Here is a 23678-nt window from a genome sequence, read left to right as displayed (position 1 = left end):
GCAGCCTTTGAACTGCAAGATCCAGTTGTGTGCTCTCCCGTTCCTCTCCTTGCCCTTCCTGTTCCCCTCTCCTCTTGCACTCAGGATGCTCCTTAGGCTCCCTGGAGGGGCTGTGATGCCTCCTCCCACCTCACCCCCCTCACCCTTCTGTCCTCAGTTAATTTGTTTCTGCTAAAGTTTGAGCTGAAGCTGTAGCTTGAGGTATATACCCTCAGCACAATACACTAACACCACACCTTAAAGGAAAGGTCACTCTTTCTATGTTACCCCTGCTCTTACACAAGCATCGGTTTAGCAATCTGATTTGTTGTTTAGCTGCTTCCTGGCCCCTCACCCCACCCAAGACAAAAAGAAAGAAAAAAACAACCCCAAACCATCCTTGGGCTAATTCTCTGATCAGACACTGTCTCTGGCTGGAGGTCCTTGGGCTAATTCTCTGATCACACACTGTCTCTGGCTGGAGGGAAGGGCAGTGGGAGGCTTTGTGGTGGGTGGGACCCAGGGTTTTTTCCTGTGGGATGCTGGCTGTTCCCTTTGGAACAGGCCAGTTTACAGCTGTCTTGTCCATTTGTATCTTGCGCTGATGAGAGAGGGGCAGAGCATTGGGCTGTGGGTGAACATCTCTGCAAGCATCCCATCTCAATCTGCTTCCCTCCTCAAACCCGTGATAGGAATGAACAGTTAAAGGCATGTTTTTTTCAACCAAGTTTTGGTTGATTCCAGGCCGTTTTGTCATCTCACCAGTGACTTTGAATGTGGTGCGAATACTAAGGTTTAATGTAACTTTCATTCTCTAGCAAAAAAAGAAATAAATAGGCAACATCTAAAGAAGGAGGCATTGCTTTCTGGCTGTATGTGGTGACCACCGGCTGAGTGCCTGCTCTGCCACAGAGGGTGTTGGTTTACACAAAGCATTTAATTTCTGTGTCTCTGTTCCACAAAGCGAAATGTGGCTGTTTCTTGAATTATGCTGGGAAGCCCTAAGCTCTAGCTACTCCAAAATAGCTTTTAGGTATCCAAACAGCCTGTATGTGCCTGTGGGGCAGGAATGGTGTGTTTCTGGAGACCCTGGAACAAGGGGAAATACAGAGTGGCAAAAATTGTGAAACTCTGGGTTCTTTTTTTTTTTTTCTTTTTTTCTCTTCTCCCATGTCTTTACAACATAGCTCTTCCTTATTGGTTGCAAGTGTGGCTGAAAGTAAATGCTTGTTTTTGTTTTGGTCATTTTTATTTGAAATTATCCTCTCCATTCCTAAAAAGTTGGTTTTTATGGGTAATGTGCATGTTTTGCAAGGAATCACAATATATACAGCTTAAAATTTATTCTTTTATTTTTATTATTTTACTATGTGTTGTCTTAAAATGTAGAGGAGAGAGTGTATCTCCCTAATGGATTTCAGCCATTGGAAATGAGTTATTATATTTTTCTTTCCTCTTCCAGGGTCCTGAGTAGCAGGATGGAAGAACTCTAACTGACGGAGAGACAGACAACACCCCCTTTCAGCATGGAAACTGCTCCACTTGACGGGGAACTAGATAGAAATTCAGTAAGTAACTTGAATGGGAATGCATGTAATCAGATGAACACGATGATGCTTTTTCAGGGAGAGGATTGAGTAGGTTGAGTCTGTTCTAGTTTGGTTTGAATTGATGCTTTTCTGGTGAGTGCATTTGGAATATCATGTAGTATTACCCATCATGTGTTAGGTTCTCCTGGCAAGAGGGCTGAATATCAAAAAACATTTGGTTCTAGGATTTGATCCTTTGTGTCTCTGAATCTGAAAAGAAAAAGGTGTTCCTCTCAGTTTTACCAAGTGGCACTTTACTGATTAGTGACTATGGACAAAAAGGAAAACCAATGTATTTCTTGGTGGAAAGACAAGCAGAAAAGGCAGGAGGAGTGCTAATTATGTATTATTAGAGTCATTTCAGGGGTAAGACTTAATAATCTGTGCTGATTATAAAATTTCTGAAGTAGTGAAAATACCAGCTCTTTCTTTCTAAGCACAGTTTCGAACCAGGAAAGGCTGGTGGTTGCTATGACACTTTATCATCATCGTAATGTTGAAATTATTTAAGAGTTTAATTTTTGCACAACCTGTTTTATGTGAAAGCACTCTCAGAGCTGAAGCAGGAAATGGTTTTTAGTTTCCAAAGCTGCTTTCTGATACAAAGCACTGCCTCCTAAAGGCAAAACAGGATATTTTTTCTGTAACTGAGGTGAAGCTCAAGTTTAGCACCTAATTAGTGACAAATTTTATTTGTGGTGGTTCAGCTACTACATAGAGCTATTAATTTGATCAAGTGTTTTATTATTGTTTTCATTTTAGATGATGAATTTGGAGACAAGCTATTCTGCAGTGCATTAAGAAAATCATTGGCTTTTTTTCTGTAATAAACAAATTCATAGATTTGTTGCAGGGCCAATGCATCTATAGCCCAGGCATAACGTACTATGAGTATAATCTATCAACTGTGCAATAGGATATTAAAAAAAAAATCCTGTGAATTCAGTTGCTGTGCTCAGTATCTCCTAACATTAAAAAGAAATGTACCAGTTTACAAAAAACTTTGAAGTAACTTGAAATGTGTTAGTTTTCTTTTTGTGACATGCCTTCACAATAGCGTGATTTGAAGAAGATATCCTGAAATGAGGCTCTGTATGTTTTAGCAAGTCTGCTGCAGAAGAATGCAAAGTGCAAGGACAGATTTGGCTTTCATCCTATGTGCTTAGGCACCTCAAGTGTCATCTCAGAATATTTTTTTAAACTGATGGTATCCTGTGATTGACTTCTCTAAGCATTTCTCACCAAAATATCGTTTAGTGGTGTCTATCTTAATTGCAGTTAGAATGTGAGGTTTTATGTGTTGTCCTATAGATGTTAAAAACATAGTTGAAACCTTGTCTGTGAGTCTGATATACTTGGTCTGGTCTACACTGTAGTAAAAAAAATTGAAACTGAAATATTTTTCTATGAAAATATTTTAAGAGAGGTTGGACTCAGTAACTCTGAAGACCTTAAGTGTATGTAAATGCTCACACTTCCCAGAATTTTGAATTTTTTGAAGGGTCATGTTTGAGATTGCAGCTAAAAGTCTGGAAAATTGAACAATCTGATTTCTTTTTCCAAAGTCTGATTAAAATTAATTAAATATATGAGCTTCAAACATGCATGAAGAACACTGATCAACATTTTGGTACACCATCTAAGACCTTAAGGCGTTTTCTAGGAGATAGATACCTAAAAAAGCCCTTTATAGACATGTCAGCTTTCTAATGTGGTTTTGACTTGCATGTAAAAGAAAAATAGAGGAGGTGATCACAACACTTAATATTGTGGGCTTTTCTTTCCAGAATCAGTCTAAGAAGAAAAGTTTTGCATGAAATGCTTTTCCTGTCTAATAATTAGGTTGATGTACACCGTATCTGAATACAAATGTTATGACAGCTCAGCAAACTAGTTTTGGAGTCTGACACAATTAAAACAGTGCAAAATACTAGACACTTTGGTTTGAGTCCTTGTTTGAGAACAGTTTTTGCCTATGTTTCCATAAAATAGTAATTTAATTTAAACAAGCCTCACTGGCCCAGAACTCAGAACATTACACGGGAGTGTTTGCTGTAAACCAGTCTTCTTCTAAATGATTTTTCTAGGAGACTTTCTAGTTGGCTCTCATTTTTACCAAAACATGTATGTCATAGATATGTTGCCCTTGATATAACTTGTACACTCAGTCTTTGCTATTTAAACACATCAGCAGACATGAAACCAACCTTTTCACTGGAAGCACTGAATAGAGGTCCTTTACTGATCAGCTTTGGAGGTTGGGTTACTGGACCTGAATTTAAATGTAACATGACTAATCTTAGAGATTTACACATATTAGAGACTGCTTTCATGAAAAAAAAAAATCTGTCCTCAGCGGGGTGAAAACTCTGACTTGGCTTTAAAACATGCATTTAAACTCTATTAAAAATTTAGCTGTAGGTTTAGATTGTAAATCTAGTAAGTATGTTTAAGGAACTTTTCTTTTGTAGTGTGAGATTCAGACATGCCAGCATGACACATGTTTTTGCTTGTACCCTAATCTTCACCAGGAAAAGGATTTTGCTTTATATGACTAGTTGGCAGATGTAATTTAAGGTTTAGTAGCAGTTGTTATAAGCTTTATTTCTGATAAATGAATGTCTAAAAATAGTACTTTTCTGAAGCACAGAGCTTCTTTTGTATGAAAACCCAATTAAGGCTGCTGTCTCCTGATGGTTTATATTGCTGGTTTTATTCCTTAGTCTTAATCGCAGATTTCACTGGGAGGAGGGCTGGGTTTTATATGTTTGGGCTGTAACATTTTTAGCTAAATCAATCATGTGGTATTGCGAGCCTCCCTTGTCAAAGGATTTGTTCTGTAATCAATCAGTTAGATAAATGTGAAAATAAGGATAGGCTGTGTCTCTGGAAATAAGTGTATGTTTCTCTTATATTTTTATATTTAGAATAAAAATCATGGAAGATTGCAATAGGTGCAGTAGGCTATTCAAACATGAAGAGGTCTTTTGGGCCGAAATAGTCTCGTTTCATTATCTTAACATCTTCCATCAATATATAGGAATATATATTTTACAGGCTTTAGGAAAATACACAGGCCCAAGTAGCTTTAATGGAGAGAGGGGGTTGACCGGCAACGGAGGCAGTTTGGTGTGTAAACAGAATGTCTGCTGGAGAAGATCAGGGCCAGAGTTAGGACAGGCTTGTGTTTCAGCCTCTGGCGTAGGAGCTGTTTGTACCAGTTCATAGGATTAACCATGCAATGCTAAAATATTTACATAAAAAGCCCCTGCATCGTCTCGGGTGACAGGTTGCCCTGTTCTGTGGTGTCATGTTGTATCTTGGTCAAGGCTGCTTCAGAGGCAGGAGGTGAGACAGGACCTGCTGCGGTGCTTTTTCACTCTGTTTCTTCAACGTGTAAGTATGCACTGTGAGTGAACATGCTGTCTGAGACTCAGAAACTTCTCATCCTATATGTCTGTTAACTATTTTTCCAGTTATCTTTCTCTTGCTTTCCAACTTTTAGTGTGAAATAAAGCAAACCAGTGCTGAATAGGGGTGTTCCCAGTCCTTCAGTCAGTTGCTGGATCTCTGTAGCTGCTGCAGACTCCTTTGTCTTGCTCCCTTTTCACTATTTTCTTGAATCTAAAACCAAGGTAGGGTAATACAGGTCCACTCTAAACACAGATTGTTTACTAGTCAGCAGTATGTTACCTGTATATTAAAAAGAAACACTTTGCCTTGAAAACTGCTGAATTCTTGAATGTATTTTCATGTACTAGTACCTAAACCTGTCTGGTAAGTTCATGGGTTCCCTTAACAATGTTTCACTCTTTGACCTAAATTTAGTCCCTGGAAGAACAGAAGGTTGTTTACCAAGTGTGCTTAACATTGATTTCAATTTCTCTTTTTTAACCAAGTTATTTTCCAGAAAGTGCAAAATTATGAAAGAAGGGTTCCCTCTCCCTTTCAGCGCTGTATACTGCAATTGCTGTATTCTTGTTGCAGTACTTTGTATTTGCATGCTGCCGTGTCAATTTAACAGCCCTGGGCAGCTGTGAGGAATAAAAATCTGTGTTTTGAGATAAGGAGTGCTAGACAGGACTGCTGCTTGCTAAGATTTTTATTTCTCTTTTATACGTTTCCTGCTGTTTAGAGGCAACACTGGATCCTCTTTAAACCAGAGCAAGGATTTCTCTCCTTTATGGAGCAGAAATGTTTTGTTTGGGATACAGAAGATACAGCATGTTTGGATTTATTTTATTTTTAAGGAGAAAATGGTCACAGTGATCAGCATGCTTGTTTTCTCCTTTTCTGTTATTCGTGGGTTTCTAATGTAGTTAAAACCTTTAAGACGTAGGTGGAGCTTACCTTACATCTGTACGTGGCTGAGCACGATGACATCTTAGTCCTGATTGTGGCCTTGAGTGACAATGATTTATAGAAGATTCCAAATCAAGTGTCAGAAAGGAGTACAGACTATTATGGTGTAATTACTCTCCTGTAGTGCCTATATTTGATGCATACAGTGGGACAGAGATATTTTTTTTAATGCAACTTGATTCTTTGGAAATACTTTGATATAAAATGTCCTCTTAACTTTAAAACTGCACTGCTTGTCTTGCATCCTAAGCAATTTAAAATGTTGCCTGTGTTTCTAGACAAACTGAATATGTGGCTTCTAAGTTTGTGTGCAAAAGCAGTTGGGCTTGGATCTGCCATTGATGGGTGCTTGCACAGTATTGATGGCTTCAAAGTTTTTGTCTTTCCAAAACACTTATCTGGAAGCGGGGCAGTTTTGGAAACATTTCTTGTGTTATTTCAGCTTTCTTCAGAGCTTTATTCTTCTGAAAGCATTCCAGCTGAAAATGTCTTAAAATACATTGTGTATCCAAGCCATACGAGCACTAGAGCGCTGATGGAGATGTTACACTCAGAATTAGCAGTTGGGGTAGTTGCTGTTGACTAACCATATATGATGACAGCTTCTAAGAATGGCTTCTCTATAAGCATATTTGTCAGTTTTGTTGCTTCAGCTTTTCTGAACTGCTAAGTCTCTTGAGGTCTTGTCTTTGGTATTGAGGTGCATGTGGTATTTTAGGTATGAACTAACACTGTTTTCATTGTCCTTCTTCTTTTCCGCTGCTGCTGCTTTTGTGCACTTGCTTCTTCCTGGCCTGGATTTTTTTGTTTGCTGTTCTTCGCTCTTCAATTCTGTGTGTACACAGCATCATGGTGATACAAGAGACTCTCATGGACCATCAAGTAAGTGACTCCCCTCTCCTACACTATGTTTGCACATATGTTCCTAATAGCACAGATCTTTGCACACATGCTGCTGGGCTAAATACTAGGTTTTCTTCTGTTTTGTAGTTAAGAAGCTGAAGCACAATGAAAATTTACTGTTGGAAACGTATTTTACCTGGCATACTACTCATTTAAATGTTTCTTGGCTTTTAACTGTTTTGTTTTTTTTTTAATGGGAAAAGTTTATTCTTCACCTCTCCCAGTCATGGCTAGGAAAAAATACATCTTTTAAATTACTTATCTGGAAGAGAAGATATATTTATGAGTTTGAAATGAAACCTTTAGATGTTTTTGTAGTATAAATAATAAAGACATGGCAATAGTGGTTCAGAAACAGTTTTATTTTTGAGCTTGTCTGTTTATTATGCTATATGCTTAATTTCAATAAATTTACATCTTCAGAAATAAACAGGTGCATATACTGTAATACTCAAATCAGGATTGGATCTGGTGTGGTGATAGGGAAAACTCAGTGTGTCTATATATCTGCATGCATCCAGCCAAAGACTTATTAGTGCCATTTGTTAACAGGTGGTGGTATGATCGTATGATTGGCTAAATAATTTTGCCTGGGATTAAAAGTTTGCTTGTGCGGTTAAGGGAAATTCTTTCTTCTTTTTTTTTTTTTTATGGTGAGAAATCTGTGCAGAACCAATTGTCTTAACTGATATTGCTTATTACAGACATTAAAAATAATGCAGAGTTGAATTATAATAAACCTTTTTCTATATCTGATGTCCTTGCGCTGTTTTCAAGAGTGTAGGCACTTTCACATGCCCATTATAGAAGCAGAAGAACTGGGAATCTGCCGCTTCGGATTTTTTTTATCAGAGCTTTATCTGATGAAATAAATTGTCTGCAAAAACCTTGATTTGTATTTCTTCTGGTGCATGAATCTTAGTGACAAACTATATATAACTAATTTGACAGCCAGTGTGAGGAGATTGAACCAAGTAGATATTATCAACTGTAGTAGTTCCGTTGCTATTGAAATGTGCCCTCCAAAGAGCTGCAAGGAGGCTTTTCATAGTTACTAATTGATGGTTCTTCTCTAAAATAATCCTCTGCTCATCTTCAAGGGAATGATTTGGGTTTGAACTCCCTCAGATAAAGGAAGGGATGAGTGGAGGTTGTCCTTCTCTTGGATGAATGTTCTGAAGCCTGAGTGGAAGTCTGAAAATAAATCACCACTTTGAGGCCTTTGAGTGGAAGGGGTGTTTGGCAATGCTATTCTATGTCTTGTGGGAGCCTGTGCCTACCAAATCCATCTTTCAAGTTGCAGAGATGGCATGTGAAATGTAAGAATTGGAATCATGGAATGGTTTGGGTTGGAAGGGACCTTTAAAGTTCATCTAGTCCAACCCTCCTGCTGTGTGGAGGAAGATCTTCCATTAGACCAGGTTGCCCAAAGCCCCATCCAGCCTGGGCTTGAACATTTCCACGGTCAGGGCACCCAGAACTTCTCTAGGCTGTCTGTTCCAGTGCCTCACCCCCCCTCATCATAAAAAAATTCTTTCATCTGTCTATTCTAAATCCTCTTTCAGTTTAAAAACATTGCCCCTTGTTCTGTCACTACAGGCCTTGGTAAAAAATATTTCACTGTTTCTTACAACTCTCCTTTATATATTGAAAGGCTGCAATAAGGTCTACCTGGAGACACCTCCAGGCTGAACAACCTCAACTCTCTCACCTATCTTCATAGGAGGGGTGCTTCAGCCCTCTGATCATTTCTGTAGGTGAGGTGTTCCCCAGGAACATTAGGGAAAAAAAAAAAGTAAAAATCATATATTTGTTTTCTCCACCAAAACTCACTAGAAAGTATGAGTGCTTTGAAGATTAGTCAGAAACTGAGTGTGGTTTTTGAGGTACACAGCAGGTATGTGGGCACACATGAATCCAAAACTGTACATTTCAGTTTGGTATATTTGGCAAATAAGAACACATGTTTGATTAGGAACATCATTTATTCCTGCTAACTTTTATTTCACAAGTGAACAAGAGTAAATTATTATTGCTTTCCTTCAATATCACTGTTGTTTTATTCTGTGAATGTAATGAAATTCCAGGATAAAATCATTCCATGCTTCAGATGAGTTCAAAATTAGCTATAGGACCATCAAACATTGTCAGCAAATGGATGACTATGTATCATACATTTTTATAGTGTTTATAAAATCAATCCATCAGAGGCTATAAAGAGCAGCCAAGGAGCCTCTACAAATTGCTGGGTTATCAATTAATATGTGCTAATTACATCTGCTCTACTAAAAAGATCTGCTTCTGAGTGTTAGGTATCTGATTCAATGGCATTTGAAAACTTCTGTTTGTTACTCGCATATCTTTTCCCCTTCCTCTCCCCTTTCCAAGTACTTTTTCCTTTTCCTTGAAATAGTTTTCTTTGTTTCCATCTATGTCTTTAAATGTTCCAGAGCTCCTGCTGTAAGATATTTAAGGCCTATCTTGAGAGAGATTGTTAATTTCCTGAAGTTCCTGCTGATTTTCCAGTTTTGATTACACAGGCACCCATAACAATCACGTCATTAGTCAGTCTTTTATAGAAAAAAAAAAAGATTAAAGCCTTTTAGTAATCTTATTCACTATCCCCTGCTCAAGACAACAGGTATGTTCTACCTTGTCTTCCCCCTCGCTCTGAAGCAAATGTCTGAGCATTAGGATGAGGCATTTTGGAGGAGGAGGAGAACTTCTTCCTAGTGACTGCTACACCGTAGATAGACATTTACATTCTTAATGGATTTATTTCTATTCCTTTAGTACTTTCATAATGTTTTGTATAGAAAGGAGATTTTAAAACTCTCCTGTTCATCATCCTTCGGATTGAATTTCTCAAGACCCCACTTGATTTAAGAATTTCATCCTAAATCCTCAGGCGTGCTAAGTGCTTACCACAAGATATTCTATGTTAGGTGATACACAAACTGTGTTTCCTAGGAAAGGAGCCTTTCTGACAGAGCTAGCAGTCTTTGCAGTACCTAAATCGAGGCTGCAGACTAACAATGGAGCATGGATCTAATAGTGAACTTGAAGCTTGTAATCCTGTGGGTGCTACTGAGTTAACATCACTGAATTCAGTTCATGCTTGGGGGAAACTTGGGTACAGAGCTTGCTTATGGTCCAAATTACTGGCAAGTACCACCTGAGAAATTGATCATTTCCAACACTTACAACAAAGTTAGCAGTGGTGCCTGCTGCCCATTCAGAAATGAGCCTTCTGCACAGGTCACTTGAGGAAGGTTGTTAATGCAATTCTTGCTGCAGAGTGGGTGTCCCACAAGGCCAGCCATGCGGTGGGCGAGGGGCACCGCCAGGAGCTGAGCTGTGAAAGCCCAGCCCTGCAGGGCCATGTGGCCAGGGGCTCTCCAGAGCAGCCTTCAGCTGTTTAATTGAAAGCTGGTTCTACTTTGGTGCCTCTAAAACTTTTTTAAAACAAATGAGTGTAGTTTACTGCACTCACAAGGATCCGTTTTCTGCAAGCTTGTGAAGCGGCTTTTTTCTACCTTTACTTTCATTTTTTATTTCAGATACTAGACCTTTTGTGGTAGAGTCCTTTCCCAAGACTTCGGCAACTCCCTCCCTCCTCTCCTTTCCTCTTGCTTGTAGCTGCAGGAAAAAAACTGGTTTGGTGCTCCTACAAGAAGAACAAAGTCACTACTTTTAAGTATTGGCCTTCTGACTCTGACAGACTTGAACTCTGAACTGGTAAAATGAGCTCTTCACCTTCCTTGTCCATCTCCTCACATATTTTTCCTGAACAGCAGTCGGCATAGGGCATAGTTTGTCTACAGCAGAGCTTTAAATGGTTTATCTGATGTAGAAAATTAGTACAGGTGGGTATCCTGACATCCTTGCTGTCTTCATACTGCTTTATGTTTATGCTAGGCTTTGCTGAAAAAAAATGTTTCCATTACTGTGATAACAGTAGAAATAAAGCTAAGAGGAGAGCCTTTGTATTTTGCAGATTCCATCCAGAAAATGGAACTTGTTTGTTTAGACTAGATCTTCTGCTAAGCTTTTGAAAGTGAGGAAAGCTTGGGAACTCTTAAAATGAGCCATGTCATAAGTTCCAATCTTTTAGGCAGGCTCTTCTTTGGTAAACATCTTTTGTCTCTAGTTGCTTTTTGTCAGTGTATATGTGTCCACAGGACAGGTGTTACTGAGGCAGGCATCCTTCTGCTACTGGAATAGGTCCAGTTTTGTTGTGTGCAGCTTAAGGACATGTACAGACACCATGAACAAGGTGACTTGCCAGGTGATCTTACAAATAGCTAGAAGACATCCAATGAGTTTTTCAGACTGATAAGTTTAAAGCAGAATAACTCTTCCGCTTTAAACCTTTCCCTATATGCACGATCTTTATTAATAAGACTTGTTTCTTGTGATGTATGTACATGTTAATCTTGGCTTTCTGGATGGTGGCACAGCTTGATCTGGCAAGCTGTTTCCCAGGTCAGCTGTTTTGTGGCTAGTTAAACCAAGAACTATCACAAAAGTGGCAAAGAAAACAGGATTTCAGAAGTTAAGTAACAGCTCAGTGCTGTATCTATATTCAGTAGCAGCTTTTCCTACTTGCCCCTAGTTTTTATTTTCATCTTCTGCCTCATGTCTTAGACCAGTCTTGCTGGATCCTTTCTGCTGTCCCCTCCAAAGCAAATTTCTCGTTTGAAATCCTCATTTTCTGGAATGAAAAATCTTGCAAGACAGCATTTGAATACTAGTTTCATATATATGAGTGCAGGTTTTATTAGAAATCTGTGCATAAGCACATAACATCATCGAATGAGCATCCATTTTGTATTTCAGCAGTGGTAATAAACAGCGATGAATCACAGCTATTAACTTCAGGAAAGATGAGCCAGCGCCAGGGGAAAGAAGTCTATTTTACTCCAACCAAAGAGTTACTCCAGCCATCTCTCAGCCCAGGAACTCCCCACAACCATGGTAAGACAAAGCTGTTTTTTTACAGAGGTTTTGAAGAACGTAAATGCTGACATTAATTATCTGTTCCAAGTGTTGGTTCACAATAAAGAAGGAAGAAAGCACATTGAAATATTGTATGTAATTCTTTATATCCTTATATGTTAATCTGAGACAGAAAAAAATGCATTACGTGATGCGCTAGTTTATTAAAGCATGCTATGATTTGTTGGAGAACAGTCCACATAATAGTAGATCATTATCTGTGTGTAATCCCGTAACTGTTGTTCACATTAATGTTTCAGGTATTAAAGCTGTGTCTTTATGTAAAAGTATTATGATACACCACCTAAGCCTGGAACCTTTGTGCCAAAAATTTTTGACAGTTACTTCTACTGAAAGATCCTTTTCTTCAGGATAAGGGAAAAATGAAGTTTTAACCCTGCTTTTTGCCAGCTTTCTAACAGGCCCTCTGCCTTACGAAACCTGTTGAAAATAAAATCTCAATGGATCCACCTGAACTGATTGGATGCAAAGTGAAACTCATCAGTAGACCTGACATGTTGATAGTCTGTTTAGAAAACAAAACCAAAACCAAGCCATAGTTGTTCTTATTTGCATTTGAAACTACTGGTGTTGTCTTATTGCCTAGGATATCATTAGGCACGTTTGATATGGTGCGTGGAGTCCTTGGTCAAAGCTTCGGGCTTTTTTTATTAATGTTCTTTCTCCTTTTACTCTTGGCATCCATGTCAGTTGTCTATGCTTCCATTAGTTCTTGCCATGAGTAGTGTTCCTGAGATGTTTTTTCCTATGAGCCTCCCTAACTCCCATAGTTTGCTTTGTCGAAGTAATGATATTAGTCTGTCAGAATAATAAAGGCGGTTTCTCAGGTTAACTTTGAATCGTTTTCCTGTTTTCCCATTCAGTGCTGTCCAGAGAAAAAGAAAAAACTTTGCAACCAAAGATAGTCGTTACCATGTTGAATCTGAGTCTTTTAGTGCATTTTAAGAATTACCATGGTGCTATTTTCAGTGCTACCCACAGCAAGCTCTGATGTGTTTTCTAAAAGCTGCTCTTATCTCACTGGAACAGCACTTGGTGTTCTCTGGCTTGCATTATGTTTAGGCTGGAATTATTTTCTGTAGAACACATATACATATATATATATGAAAACTTTTTTGTCATTTTTATTATGTTTAAAGGAATTTTTAGCTATTCTCTCTATGTACTTTGTTGTATCCCTTAGTAGACAAATGTTGTAGTTACAGAAGTGTATGAATATTGAAGTCTTCCTTTTAATGTTGCTATTCCCCCTAATTTATAAAAGGATACTGTTGTGCCTTTTTAAAGGCTTTCATTCATACTAAAGTCATTAAAATGGGCTTGAAAAGCACTAAGACTTTGTGCTACTCAAACTCTTTGCAGATATTAAATCTTCTGATTTTGTTCCCGCTGATTATTTCAGGGCTTATATAAATGATCTAAAGCTGGTTAAATGTATCTGTGCCTTTTTTAGCATCAGTGATCACTGACTTAGTCTTCCAGGAGTGCTGCTAGAAATGAAACTGTAGTTTCATGAAACAAGGAATTTGGCTTGCAGTCAGTTTTATTAGTGAAAAGGTGTGATTGTGGCTTAGGCTTCAGCAACCTTGAATTACTAACCTCTAGCCAATCTGCAACTCGAGAGCTGTAGGTTTGATTTTCATAGAGGTGGTTGACCCATTTAGAAGTTGGGTGTTTTTTCTGTGGCAGTTATTCCTACAGGGAAATTACAGTGCTAGTGAGAATGTGAGCTTATTACAAAGGGAAAAAGAGGTGCTGTGCAAGCCTGAAAATGTGAAGCAGAACAGAGTTTAAAGTGGTGGAGTACTTGAGGCTGACTATTGTAAATGAAGTCTAATTGGCAAAGGTCTTTACAATATACCTGTAGTATTGTATGATTACAATATTCTGAAATATAGGAAATGGTTAGATACAGTATTTAAAGGCATTTACTATTAACTAAGTGGAGATACTTTCAGTCACTGGTACCTGAATCCATCCTTAGGAGATGGCTAATGTAAATGAACAATTCAAAAGATTGCTAGGCACAGGATAAAATGGAAAAAATATATGATGCAGTCAGCAAAGAACTGAGTAAATGTACATAAGTGGGATCTCTGACATGGGTACTTGCCTTTTGCTGCTGGACATCTGGATGTTGTTGCAGGCTGTTTGGCCACCATTACCTAAGTTGTGTTTCCTGCTACCTGAAAAAAAGAGCCTTTGTGGCAAAACCAGTTTTGTGTAGAGCTTGTGGTTACAAATAAATGAGTTGGAATGAAATGAAACCTGTGAAGGGGCAATCTTTGGAGAAACTGGTGCTTTGGTGTTAGTGGGGAAACTTCACCACGTGCGCCAAATTCTTTAACTGGCCAGCAGCAATCCAGGGAGAGGCATGTTCAGGGCCTGTCACCTGGAAAATCTGCTGGAACAAGCTTAATTTGTGTCTTCTGCTTGTGTTTTAAGGAATATCCTAATTAAAAGTATTACAAGTATGTTCAAAAGTAGATGAGAACTTGAGTCTTAATATGAGGGAGTGGAGGTAAACATTTTACATCTGTTTGGGCTTCCTATTAGGAATCAAGGGTGAACTGTGTAACGTGTCACTTGGAAGTTATAAGTGGTATGTATTTAATGATTCGAAGTGCTCCTGTGTATAAATACTGGGTTTTAATTTATGTGACCACAGTGCTGGACTTCAGAAAGCTTCGAATAGCATGTACTGGGTTTCTTAGTTTAAAACATGATTTATTCCTTCCTTATTCGTTTCATTCTCGTGAGGTGGAACTCAGTATGTCCTCTAAGCCAGAGATGGGGATCTTCTTTGTGGAGGCCAGTGGAGGTCTGTTTTATGAATTTAGAGAACAACTTGATCTGGCAGCATGGTCCAGTGATTATTCAGCAAAAGTCTTTTTATACTGTCGTTGTTCTGCATCATGTTTGCAGGAAGAAGTTGCACCTTCTTATTTTACATAATATTTTTAAGATTCTTCAAGATACTCTGTCCTTTATTCTGAAGCTGAAGACTAGCTTATCTTTTAGGCTACAGACTGGCCTTTAAAGGTGTGGAGATCAGACTCATTTCCATAGAAAGCTTCAGCAAGGTTGTTTGACAGAAATGTATTAGAAAAACTGATGGCGGGGATTATTCTTGTTTATTGTGCTCACCAGTTTACATAGCCAGTTCAGCATTTTAGTGTTGAAGGCTAATTCAGCTATATATAACACTGGTCCTGAGATGGAGTTGTAATTTTAATTATTGTGGATTTAACTGATTTCTGCCTTACCCATCATTAGTCAAGTAGAGGGTCAGAATAAGTCAATTCTGATCATAATGCTGCAATTACTATTTGTTCTATAAAACATCAGTGACTTGAAGTTGGAGCATACCAAAATCCAAGTGCCATCTACTGCAAAAGCTGATATCACTCAGGTGTGTTGAGGTTCAAGAGACATCAAAACAAACCTAAAAACTAGCTTTTTGCATCTGTAGCTTGCAAAGAAGGATTTAATAAAGGCACAGAGTTGTCTTACCTAGATAGACTTTCGCATTCTGTGTGGTACCAGCATTTCTGCAAAGCCAGCAATACAGCTTTTCAGGGAAGCTCCAAGCTCAGCTACACAAAGGAAAGCTTACTGATTATGGAGTTTCTCAGTACTGTAACTCAGGAACTCCTTGTGAAAGTGGCCTTGAGCAGCTCCACGTTGAATTGATCTTGAACACTCTTAATGATTTTCCTCACTTTTCATTGTATGTGTTCAAGAAAGGGGTTCCTAGACCCTTTCACTGAACAGCTCACTCACATGGATGACTTTGCTTCTCAAATCAGGGTAGGAAATGATCAAACCATGATAAAGATTTGGCAAGAATTTGCAAGAACAAACTTTCTGAAGGAAATCTTTCTTTTTTCCCCACATACAGTCTTTAATTATTTTGAAGTCTTTATTTGTCTTTTCATAACATCTGCCAAGTTAGTCCTGTCTGTAACTCGTCAATGCTGTATATTGTATATCAATGTTGCCTTCTGGTATGTTTTGTGTTCAGATTGTTGTTGCTTTTCTTCTGCCTTATCTTCTGGGCAGTTAAACTTTTCTACTTCTCTGTGCCTTGAACATACTAAAAGATCATACGGTGTTTTTTGCTGAGTATTTTGTGTAGAATTGTCAGCCTTGGAATTTGATCTAAATAATTCAGTAGCCTTTTGATGGAAATGTTAATTTATTTGGGGAGTTAGCTTTTCCTGTAAAGCTTTGTTTATGTTTGTGCGATGGTGTGGTTTTAGGCTCTAGTGAGGTAGCATAGCCTTGCCAGCTCAGACTACTAAAACTTCTTTCAATTGGAGGGAGCGCTTAATACGTGGATTGAACCGTGTTAATTTGTGTTATTTTCTGTGTTTGCATTCTATGGTTGAAAATGTTATTAACCATTAATGAGCAAACAACTATTATAAAGCTTTTTTTTTACTTTTTTTTTTTTATCCTACCATAAGTGCAACCAAGAGGAATCATTGACAAATCTATTTTTTACAGTTAAAAAATGTACATGAAAAATATTGAGTCCAAGACTGCATTTTCAAAAGTTGTAGAACAGAACTCTGCTTGCTGATGTAAGCTGTTTATGTTGTTACACAAATTATCCCTGGTAAATTGGATTCTTGTAAATCTTGTTAACTCAGACTTACATCGGGATACTGCTTTGTTTGATAAAATGGATTAATATAGCATTAGTCATTGCTTAAAATTTACAAAAAAATAAGAAGCCTCCTCAGGGAGGGTTTTTAATGTTTTCTAACATAAATAATCCTTAAATAATAATAAGCTGTACTTTTGGTAAAAAGAGAACTCTAAGATAGTAATATTAAAAATACTGTAATAGCACCTTTGAAAATGTCTGACTTTGTTTTACCCGTATTCGTATTGTCTCTTCAATTTGTATTCGTATTGTCTCATCATGGCTTTATTTAATGAAAGATTGTGCTGTTGTTCTTTTTGTGCCTTTGAGTGCATGTTACAAAGTATACACAATGAAATGCTTTTCTAATTTTTCACTTGTTAGTAATATATGTATGTATTTCTTTGTTTTGGAGGTAATCTCTGAGCTTGTTTTTTAAGAGTGTGAGAAGCTGAAAATCCATATGAAGAAGAATGCAAAATTCACAGCATTCATTGTAGAAAACTTTTGCCATTTTAAGTTTTTGTGGCTTTGAATGAGGACTCATTTGCAGGTGGCACTAATCAGGAGCATCACCCGTACTTTTAACTGGAACAAATAGCAGCGGTACATGTGTTGACAGTATTGTATTTCATACTTTAAGGCGGGCAACTCAGCAGGTAGGTAATGCATGAGGATTTTGGAGCTCTAGTTTCTGTATTTCATGTGGAGAACAGTGACCTGTGCAGATAAGCTTTGTGGCTCCTGAACTCAACTCAGTATTTTTCATGTATTTATCCAAAGCATTGATGAGATGCAGATGGGGTGAAAATGTGAGTAGTATCTGAGAAAAGTGTGTTAGGATGATAAAGAGTAAGGAGGAGATAGTTTACAGTGATGTAAATCTTTGAGTGAAGTTAACAGCATCTTGTCCTCTGTTTTGTTTTGGTTTGTAGATTTTTTTTTTGTTTAGTCAGCTTGTCAAGTGAAGGTAAGCAGTGGAGTGTGTGCCCAGAAGAAGCTTGGGATAAACAGGACCTGCTCCTACTTTCCAGCAGAGTAGCGGGAGTAGTAGCTGATAATTCAGTTTGCATTATGATTAAAATGTATTCTGTGGTACTCGACTGAGAAACAGAAGTGACTTAGGTGTGGGGAGGTGGATTGACAATGGAAGTGGAATTACAGGATTGCTTATAATGATGATGATCACAATGAATAGAAAGCAGGAGGGGAAGAGAAAGAGGTAGAGAAAGAGGGCGTTTTTGGCTCTGCTAAGTTTGTAACAAAGGCTGTTCACTCCAGAGCAGATGTCTAAAGGACATGCTCTGATCTCAGTCTGTAGGATGCTGCATTTGGGGAGAAAATAGAAATTTAGTTATTTTTGCATGTGAGAGAAGATGGGGAGTGAAAAAGAGATGTGTTCAAGCACTACTAGGTTCTGAAGAACTCTTGTTAACTGCTGAAATGATGAGGTGCCTTCAACATGATGGGATGATAATGGCCAAGAAAATACAAGAAAATTGCTGTCTACCCAAGGCAGCTAACAATTGTAAGGTGATTTGCTGTAGAACTGTACAACTTTCAGCCTTTAAAAAAACATTTATTTCAGGTATTTGGCTCGGTTGATAGCAATGGCAGCACATTTTGTTTTTCCAGAGGGTTAGAAATATCTGAAGCTCCTGACATGTTATCCCTGTGCTGGCTCACTGCTGGTCAATGTACAAGAAGCTCTGGAGATGTAGCACACATCTCCTTCTGCTTCTACTCTGCCCTGGTGAGACCACACCTGGAATATTGTGTCCAGTTCTGGGCCCCTCAGTTCAAGAAGGGCAGGGAACTGCTGGAGAGAGTTCAGTGCAGGGCAACAAAGATGATTAAGGGAGTGGAGCATCTCCCTTATGAGGAAAGGCTGGGGGAGCTGGGTCTCTTTAGCTTGGAGGAGACTGCGGGGTGACCTCATTAATGTTTATAAATATATAAAGGGTGAGTGTCACTTGGATGGAGCCAGGCTCTTCTTGGTGACAACCAACAGTAGGACAAGGGGCAGTGGGTACAAACTGAAACACAAGAGGTTCCATTTAAATTTGAGAAGAAACTTCTCTGTGAGGGTGACAGAACACTGGAACAGGCTGCCCAGGGAGGTTGTGAAGCCTCCTTGTCTGGAGACATTCAAAACCACCTGGACACCTTCCTGTGTAACCTCATCTAGGTGTTCCTGCTCCAGCAGGGGGATTGGACTAGATGATCTTTTGAGATCCCTTGCAGTCCCTAACATTCTGTGATTCTACCAGCTGTTAGGGGAAAGAGGGATTATGGTGGTCCAGTGGAAGGAAAGATCCAGCCCTGTGTCAGTGAACCCAAAGCCTCTTCAAAATATTAGCGGCTCTTCCCGAGATGGCCGCTTCGCTTCAGTGCTTTGGCCAACTTTCTGCTAGGAGGTGGTGAGAGCTTGTTCATTCACGTGAGTGCAGGAGAGTGAAGCTGCAGCCGAGAGGCATCATGTTGGAAATGGAGAGGAATCCCGCGTGTCTGCGGTTGTAGCAGATGCACGCACTGAGCGCGGGGGAGGCTTTGACTCCACTGGTAGAATACTGATCACTCTTTACATGCCAGCTCTGGCTTTTCTTTCAACAAACATTTTCAATATGTTAATATTTCTTTTTGGCTTGCAGATGGTAAAATCTTGCCAATCTGTCTGGTTCCAAATCAGGCTGTTTCCTGGGTAGTTGGGTTATATCTAGTCTTTGATAATGTTTTCTGGTTTTCTTCTCGTATTTCCTTTGACTTTACCCTCTGCATCTAGACAGACTTAGCCATGGAAGTAGCTTCATGCAGTCTCTCGTTTCCCTACACTATATCTGTCCTTTGAATAGAGAAACTGAAGAATGGCTAAATAATTGATTATCTCGACACAGTAAGAGTGACTTGTTGCTGAGCGTGTCATACTTTGTCTTTCCATAAGTCTCTCTCACTGTCTCAGCACTAGAGAGGAAACTGCTAAAGGGCTTGTTGAGACTCTCTGCCAAGCTTATTTTTTAACTGTCACATTAACGCTAAATATGACTTCTGAATTCAGGCATCTTCTATGTAGAGTAAGTGCATCTAATGTCTTAGAAGAACGTTAATGCTTTTACTTTCTCCTGACGTGTGGGAATTCTGTCTAAAACCTTACAAACCCTTGCACTTGGAGAGTCTGGGTCTCTCTTACTGTGTTCTTGAGAGATGTTTTAATTTGTCTTACTTTGTGTTTTGATGCTGAGGGAAGTATTTTGTAGCCAGCAGTATATAGGAGCCACATGGACTGCTTGTGCTTTTGATAGTTCTGGATTAATATCTGTTGTATTGCTGCAGGGAACCCGGCCTCAGTGACATGGATGGTCACTTTTCAGTTTTATAATGGAACGTACCTCGTGGAGGTGAAGACCCAGTTCAGCAAAATTATGCAAATTATTTGAAATAGCTTTAGTGATGCTTTTCTCAAACGGGATGTAGCAAGGTTTTAGTCACAGTAATCAAGAAAGGAGTTTGAGTGCTAAATAATATGGTTTTAGCTTGTGTTACCAGACTGAATTTCTCATGAAATGTTTTAAGTTCTACTGTGGGTGGTTAGTCTCCTGAGTCTATTATCTTGACCTCCTGCTTTCATACTGTAAGGCCTTCTCTGCCACATTCCTCTCTGCAAGTCATTATGTGTTTATTAAAACTTGCCATTTCTGAAATGCCGCTCCACCCTGTATTTGTGGCTTGGGTAAATTGCAGGTTCTCCTTTCTGTGTGGGCCGCAGCTTTATGTAAGTGCAGCACTGGGTCTGAAAGCCACAGCAGGGCTGATTACTGCGAAACTTCTCAAGCAAGTTCTTTTCTCCTTGGCAATCTCTGCAGAGCTTGCCTACTTAAACCTGAACTGTGACCTGGAGGATTTCATAAGGGCTGAGATGAAAACTGTTGCTGCCTGAGCAGTGAGCAAGGCTCTTTACTTGGGGTAGGAGGAGCCGTGTAGGAGGGTTAGCAAGCGAGGAGGTGCAGCCATGTACAGCTGCACTGGAAGCCTTGGTGTTCATTCATAACTCAGCCTCTGGAATTGCTCCTCAGCTGGACTGCACTCGACTTGGGAACACCAGAGGACAGAAGAATATTTGGTGAAAGAAACTTGCCACTGCAAATTGCCGGCACTATTTGTAGCGTCATGATTCAGATGTCTTTTTTCTGAATCAAATATTGGTGTCTGAAGGCAAGTGTATCTTTGATATTGTTTTTGTTAAATAGGAGAAAAACACTTTCACTTAAAGTCAATGTGGAAAAATCAAGTGTTGCGTAAAACTCATTTATAGGTATGGTAGTCTGGTAGTTGGCTTTTTCTGTTTTCTGCGTATCTCAAAGAGTGTATGCTGCATGCAGAGAATTATTTATGACCTTTTATTCTGCTGGGCTGGGGGGAGAATTCTACTGGAAAACAGCATTGTCGAGATGTCAGGGCAAATTATTGTCAGACTTCAAAGGGCGAGTCTAAAAAGCTTCTGTCTTCTCCGCTACACCATCAGTTTTCCTTCCTTCTGCCTTTAACTTTTACAGCTGGGTTTTAAGAAGGTTTAAGGTTTTGCTTTTATACCTCGAAGGGGAAAAGAAATATTTTTTTTACTTTGCATCACTAGATATGCTCTTAGCTGTAGTATTGAATCAATATCTGTTTGTATAATGTGTTCGTTATTTTAAACTTCTAAAATCTATATAAAGAGGATTATTATATTTAAAATTCCTCAGTTGGGTAGTTCAGAATATATTTGACTTAAGTTCAATTTCCACACTTGGAATTCATTCCTGTGCAATTCAGAGAGTCTTTTTGATAAGACTATGTTTTTTCAGCAGTGAATATTTTTCAATTGGAGAAATGTTTTAAAACTAAAACCAGACTTTGTCAAAAGTGTTGATCCGCTGTTGGAATTGCACGTGTCTTCTGTTTGCCTTTATTTCGTATACTGAGATTTGAGTTTTCCCCCAGCCAATATACTGGAAAAAATGTTTTAAGCATGGGATTATTATTTGTTTTTCAGCCAGCGTTTACTACTTCAGTAGAAGCCTTGATTGAGTAGCTGATATGAAAAATGCATTCTGTCCTTTAGAAAAATGTATACAAGAGATAAGTTTTCCTCCTCTAAAGAGACAGTCAACAGATTGACTGAGAATAGATTTCCCTAACTCTCCCTGAGACAGATGAACTAAGTATTTCAGTCATGGATTTTTTTCCATCTTCGTACTGATTGGTGTGTTATGTAAAACAGAGAAACCAGGAGACTTTTTCTCCTTTTCAGTGGCATATTTAGTCTAGTACCTAGTTTCCTGATGTAATTAACTTTTGTTATGAGGAATCTGATTTTTTTCATGTACAGATACGGTATGGCACACAGCTGATGCATTTAGGCTAGAATGCAGATACTTTCCTGTTTATTTAGGCTTTTCACCTCAGTCTGACTTCTGCAGTTGGACTTGGCTGTAATTCTGTTTGTGAGTATTTTAAAACTGTCTGAACTTCCAAACTGTGTATATTAGTGCATTTTCTAAGTTTAGCAATTATTAAGGCACTGGGAACTGATATCAAAAGAACGGAAAGCTTCCCAGGACATTAGTCTAAGATCATATAACGAATGATACTAATTTCAGTGTTATCAGTAGATTGTCGTATTCTGTCTGAATTTATTTTCAGGGAGGGGAAAAGAGGAAAAAGCTTTTTTTTTTTTTTTTTTTTTTTGGTCTAATATATGGTGGCTAATGAAGTGCACCTCTCCATGTCATGTACAGAACATGCAAATAAAAGCACTTCCAACCACTTAAAAGTACCTCTGTGTCCTTTCAGGAATCAAATTTATTGCAAGGAATTAAAAAAGGTTTCTAAGGGCTTTGGGTGCTGACTGTGTGGAGAGCAGAAACACATTTAATAGTGCAGGCTGATGCTCAGGATTTACAATAAACTTTAGCTTAGAATCATACCATGGAGAAGAATTCTCACTTTTTTTAAATGTTACAGATTCCTTTTGATCTTAGAGCCTTTCAGTTGTGTGTCAGCTATCTCTCTAGCAACATATATGTCTTTGAAGTAGTTGAAGCCAAAGAGCATGTATGTACAAGTATTAGCAGGTGTAGTAAATCACAAGCTGTTGAAAGGGTAGAGAAGTAGTGAATTTTTACAGCCAAACCATGTAATTAACTGGTTTACCATGGTGGATTAAGTGAAATATGACAATGACTTGGTCGTGGGGAGGAGGATGAAGGAGGAAGCTTAAATTAGATTTCTTTCCTTTCCCCCTCCTTTGCAGTGGTGAGACAGTCATATTTTGGCATGAGGCACAGAGTCTGTCTCTCCTACATTGCTGTGGAGTTGAAGCAGAAGGTATTAGGTCTAAATACCTGGATAACGGCTTCCTTCATTGGGAGATAGCTTCAGAGAAGGGAAATGTAACATTATCTATATTGAAATTCTTAATTATATCTACCCAAAGATTTCAGTTTCACTTCTAAATGTAGAAAAGGAGCATAGCAACGGGAAAGAGGGTTTTGATCTGTTCTCATTTACAGTTTGGCTACCTGAACACTGGCCAAGAGACCTGAGAGGGTATGGAGGGAAATAAGGGGAAAACTTCTTCAGGATTACATCATTTGTGCAACCCCAGGGATGTCTAGCCACTCTTTAGCAACATGAACGTGAGGTGGCAGAAAAGCCTCTGTTGTGGAAGAACCTGCTGGGCTGGCTGGAGGCCGATGCAGCTGAAGCAGTTTGGTGGCTGGTGGCGGAGCCTCCCATCAGCCCGTGCCACCCCACCGTTCCAGTGCGAGACACAGACACGTCCTGATAACCGGTGTCAGCAGAATGTTCCCAGGCAGGGTCATAGCCGGGAGTCTGAAAGATGAGATAACAGACCCATTAACTGGGCAAGATGGGTCTGTAATGAGAGGATACAGTTCCTTCCGTGTGTAAGGGGAGTTTTCCTACTGCAGCTTTCTCTTGATTAGAAAAAAGAAAACATGTATTCTGAAGAGATCTGGACCAATGTAGTTGTGCTGGTTCGCAGTTAAGAAGATAGATTTGGAGAAAAGATGTGGAGCTGTGTTTGTTTGAAAAAAAAAAAAAAAAGAAGATAAAAAAGCAGTAGTGTCCCTCCTTGCATTTATTCCTCATTGTCCCACCATTCACTCATTAAGTTT

At 38.9% G+C, this 23678-nt stretch overlaps 1 protein-coding gene across 3 annotated transcripts in view; it reads left to right on the top strand.

Moving 5' to 3' along the window:
- Positions 1-23678, top strand: part of OSBPL8 (oxysterol binding protein like 8) — a 100063-nt gene that overhangs the window by 33552 nt on the left and 42833 nt on the right. Inside the window, exons 2-4 of one of the 3 annotated variants that reach the window (XM_065837876.2) lie at positions 1442-1547; positions 6776-6812; positions 11673-11810. In XM_065837876.2, the coding sequence (XP_065693948.1) occupies positions 1506-1547; positions 6776-6812; positions 11673-11810 (217 nt within the window). In that variant the 5' untranslated portion in view covers positions 1442-1505. Of the gene's footprint in view, positions 1-1441; positions 1548-6775; positions 6813-11672; positions 11811-23678 lie in introns of those variants that run through there. The other 2 variants (XM_071799366.1, XM_071799364.1) reach the window with 2 other exon arrangements.

The sequence above is a fragment of the Patagioenas fasciata genome, chromosome 1, assembly GCF_037038585.1.
Source record: "Patagioenas fasciata isolate bPatFas1 chromosome 1, bPatFas1.hap1, whole genome shotgun sequence".
NCBI classification, from domain to species: Eukaryota; Metazoa; Chordata; class Aves; order Columbiformes; family Columbidae; genus Patagioenas; species Patagioenas fasciata.
This window is presented reverse-complemented; position numbering and strand designations above follow the sequence as displayed.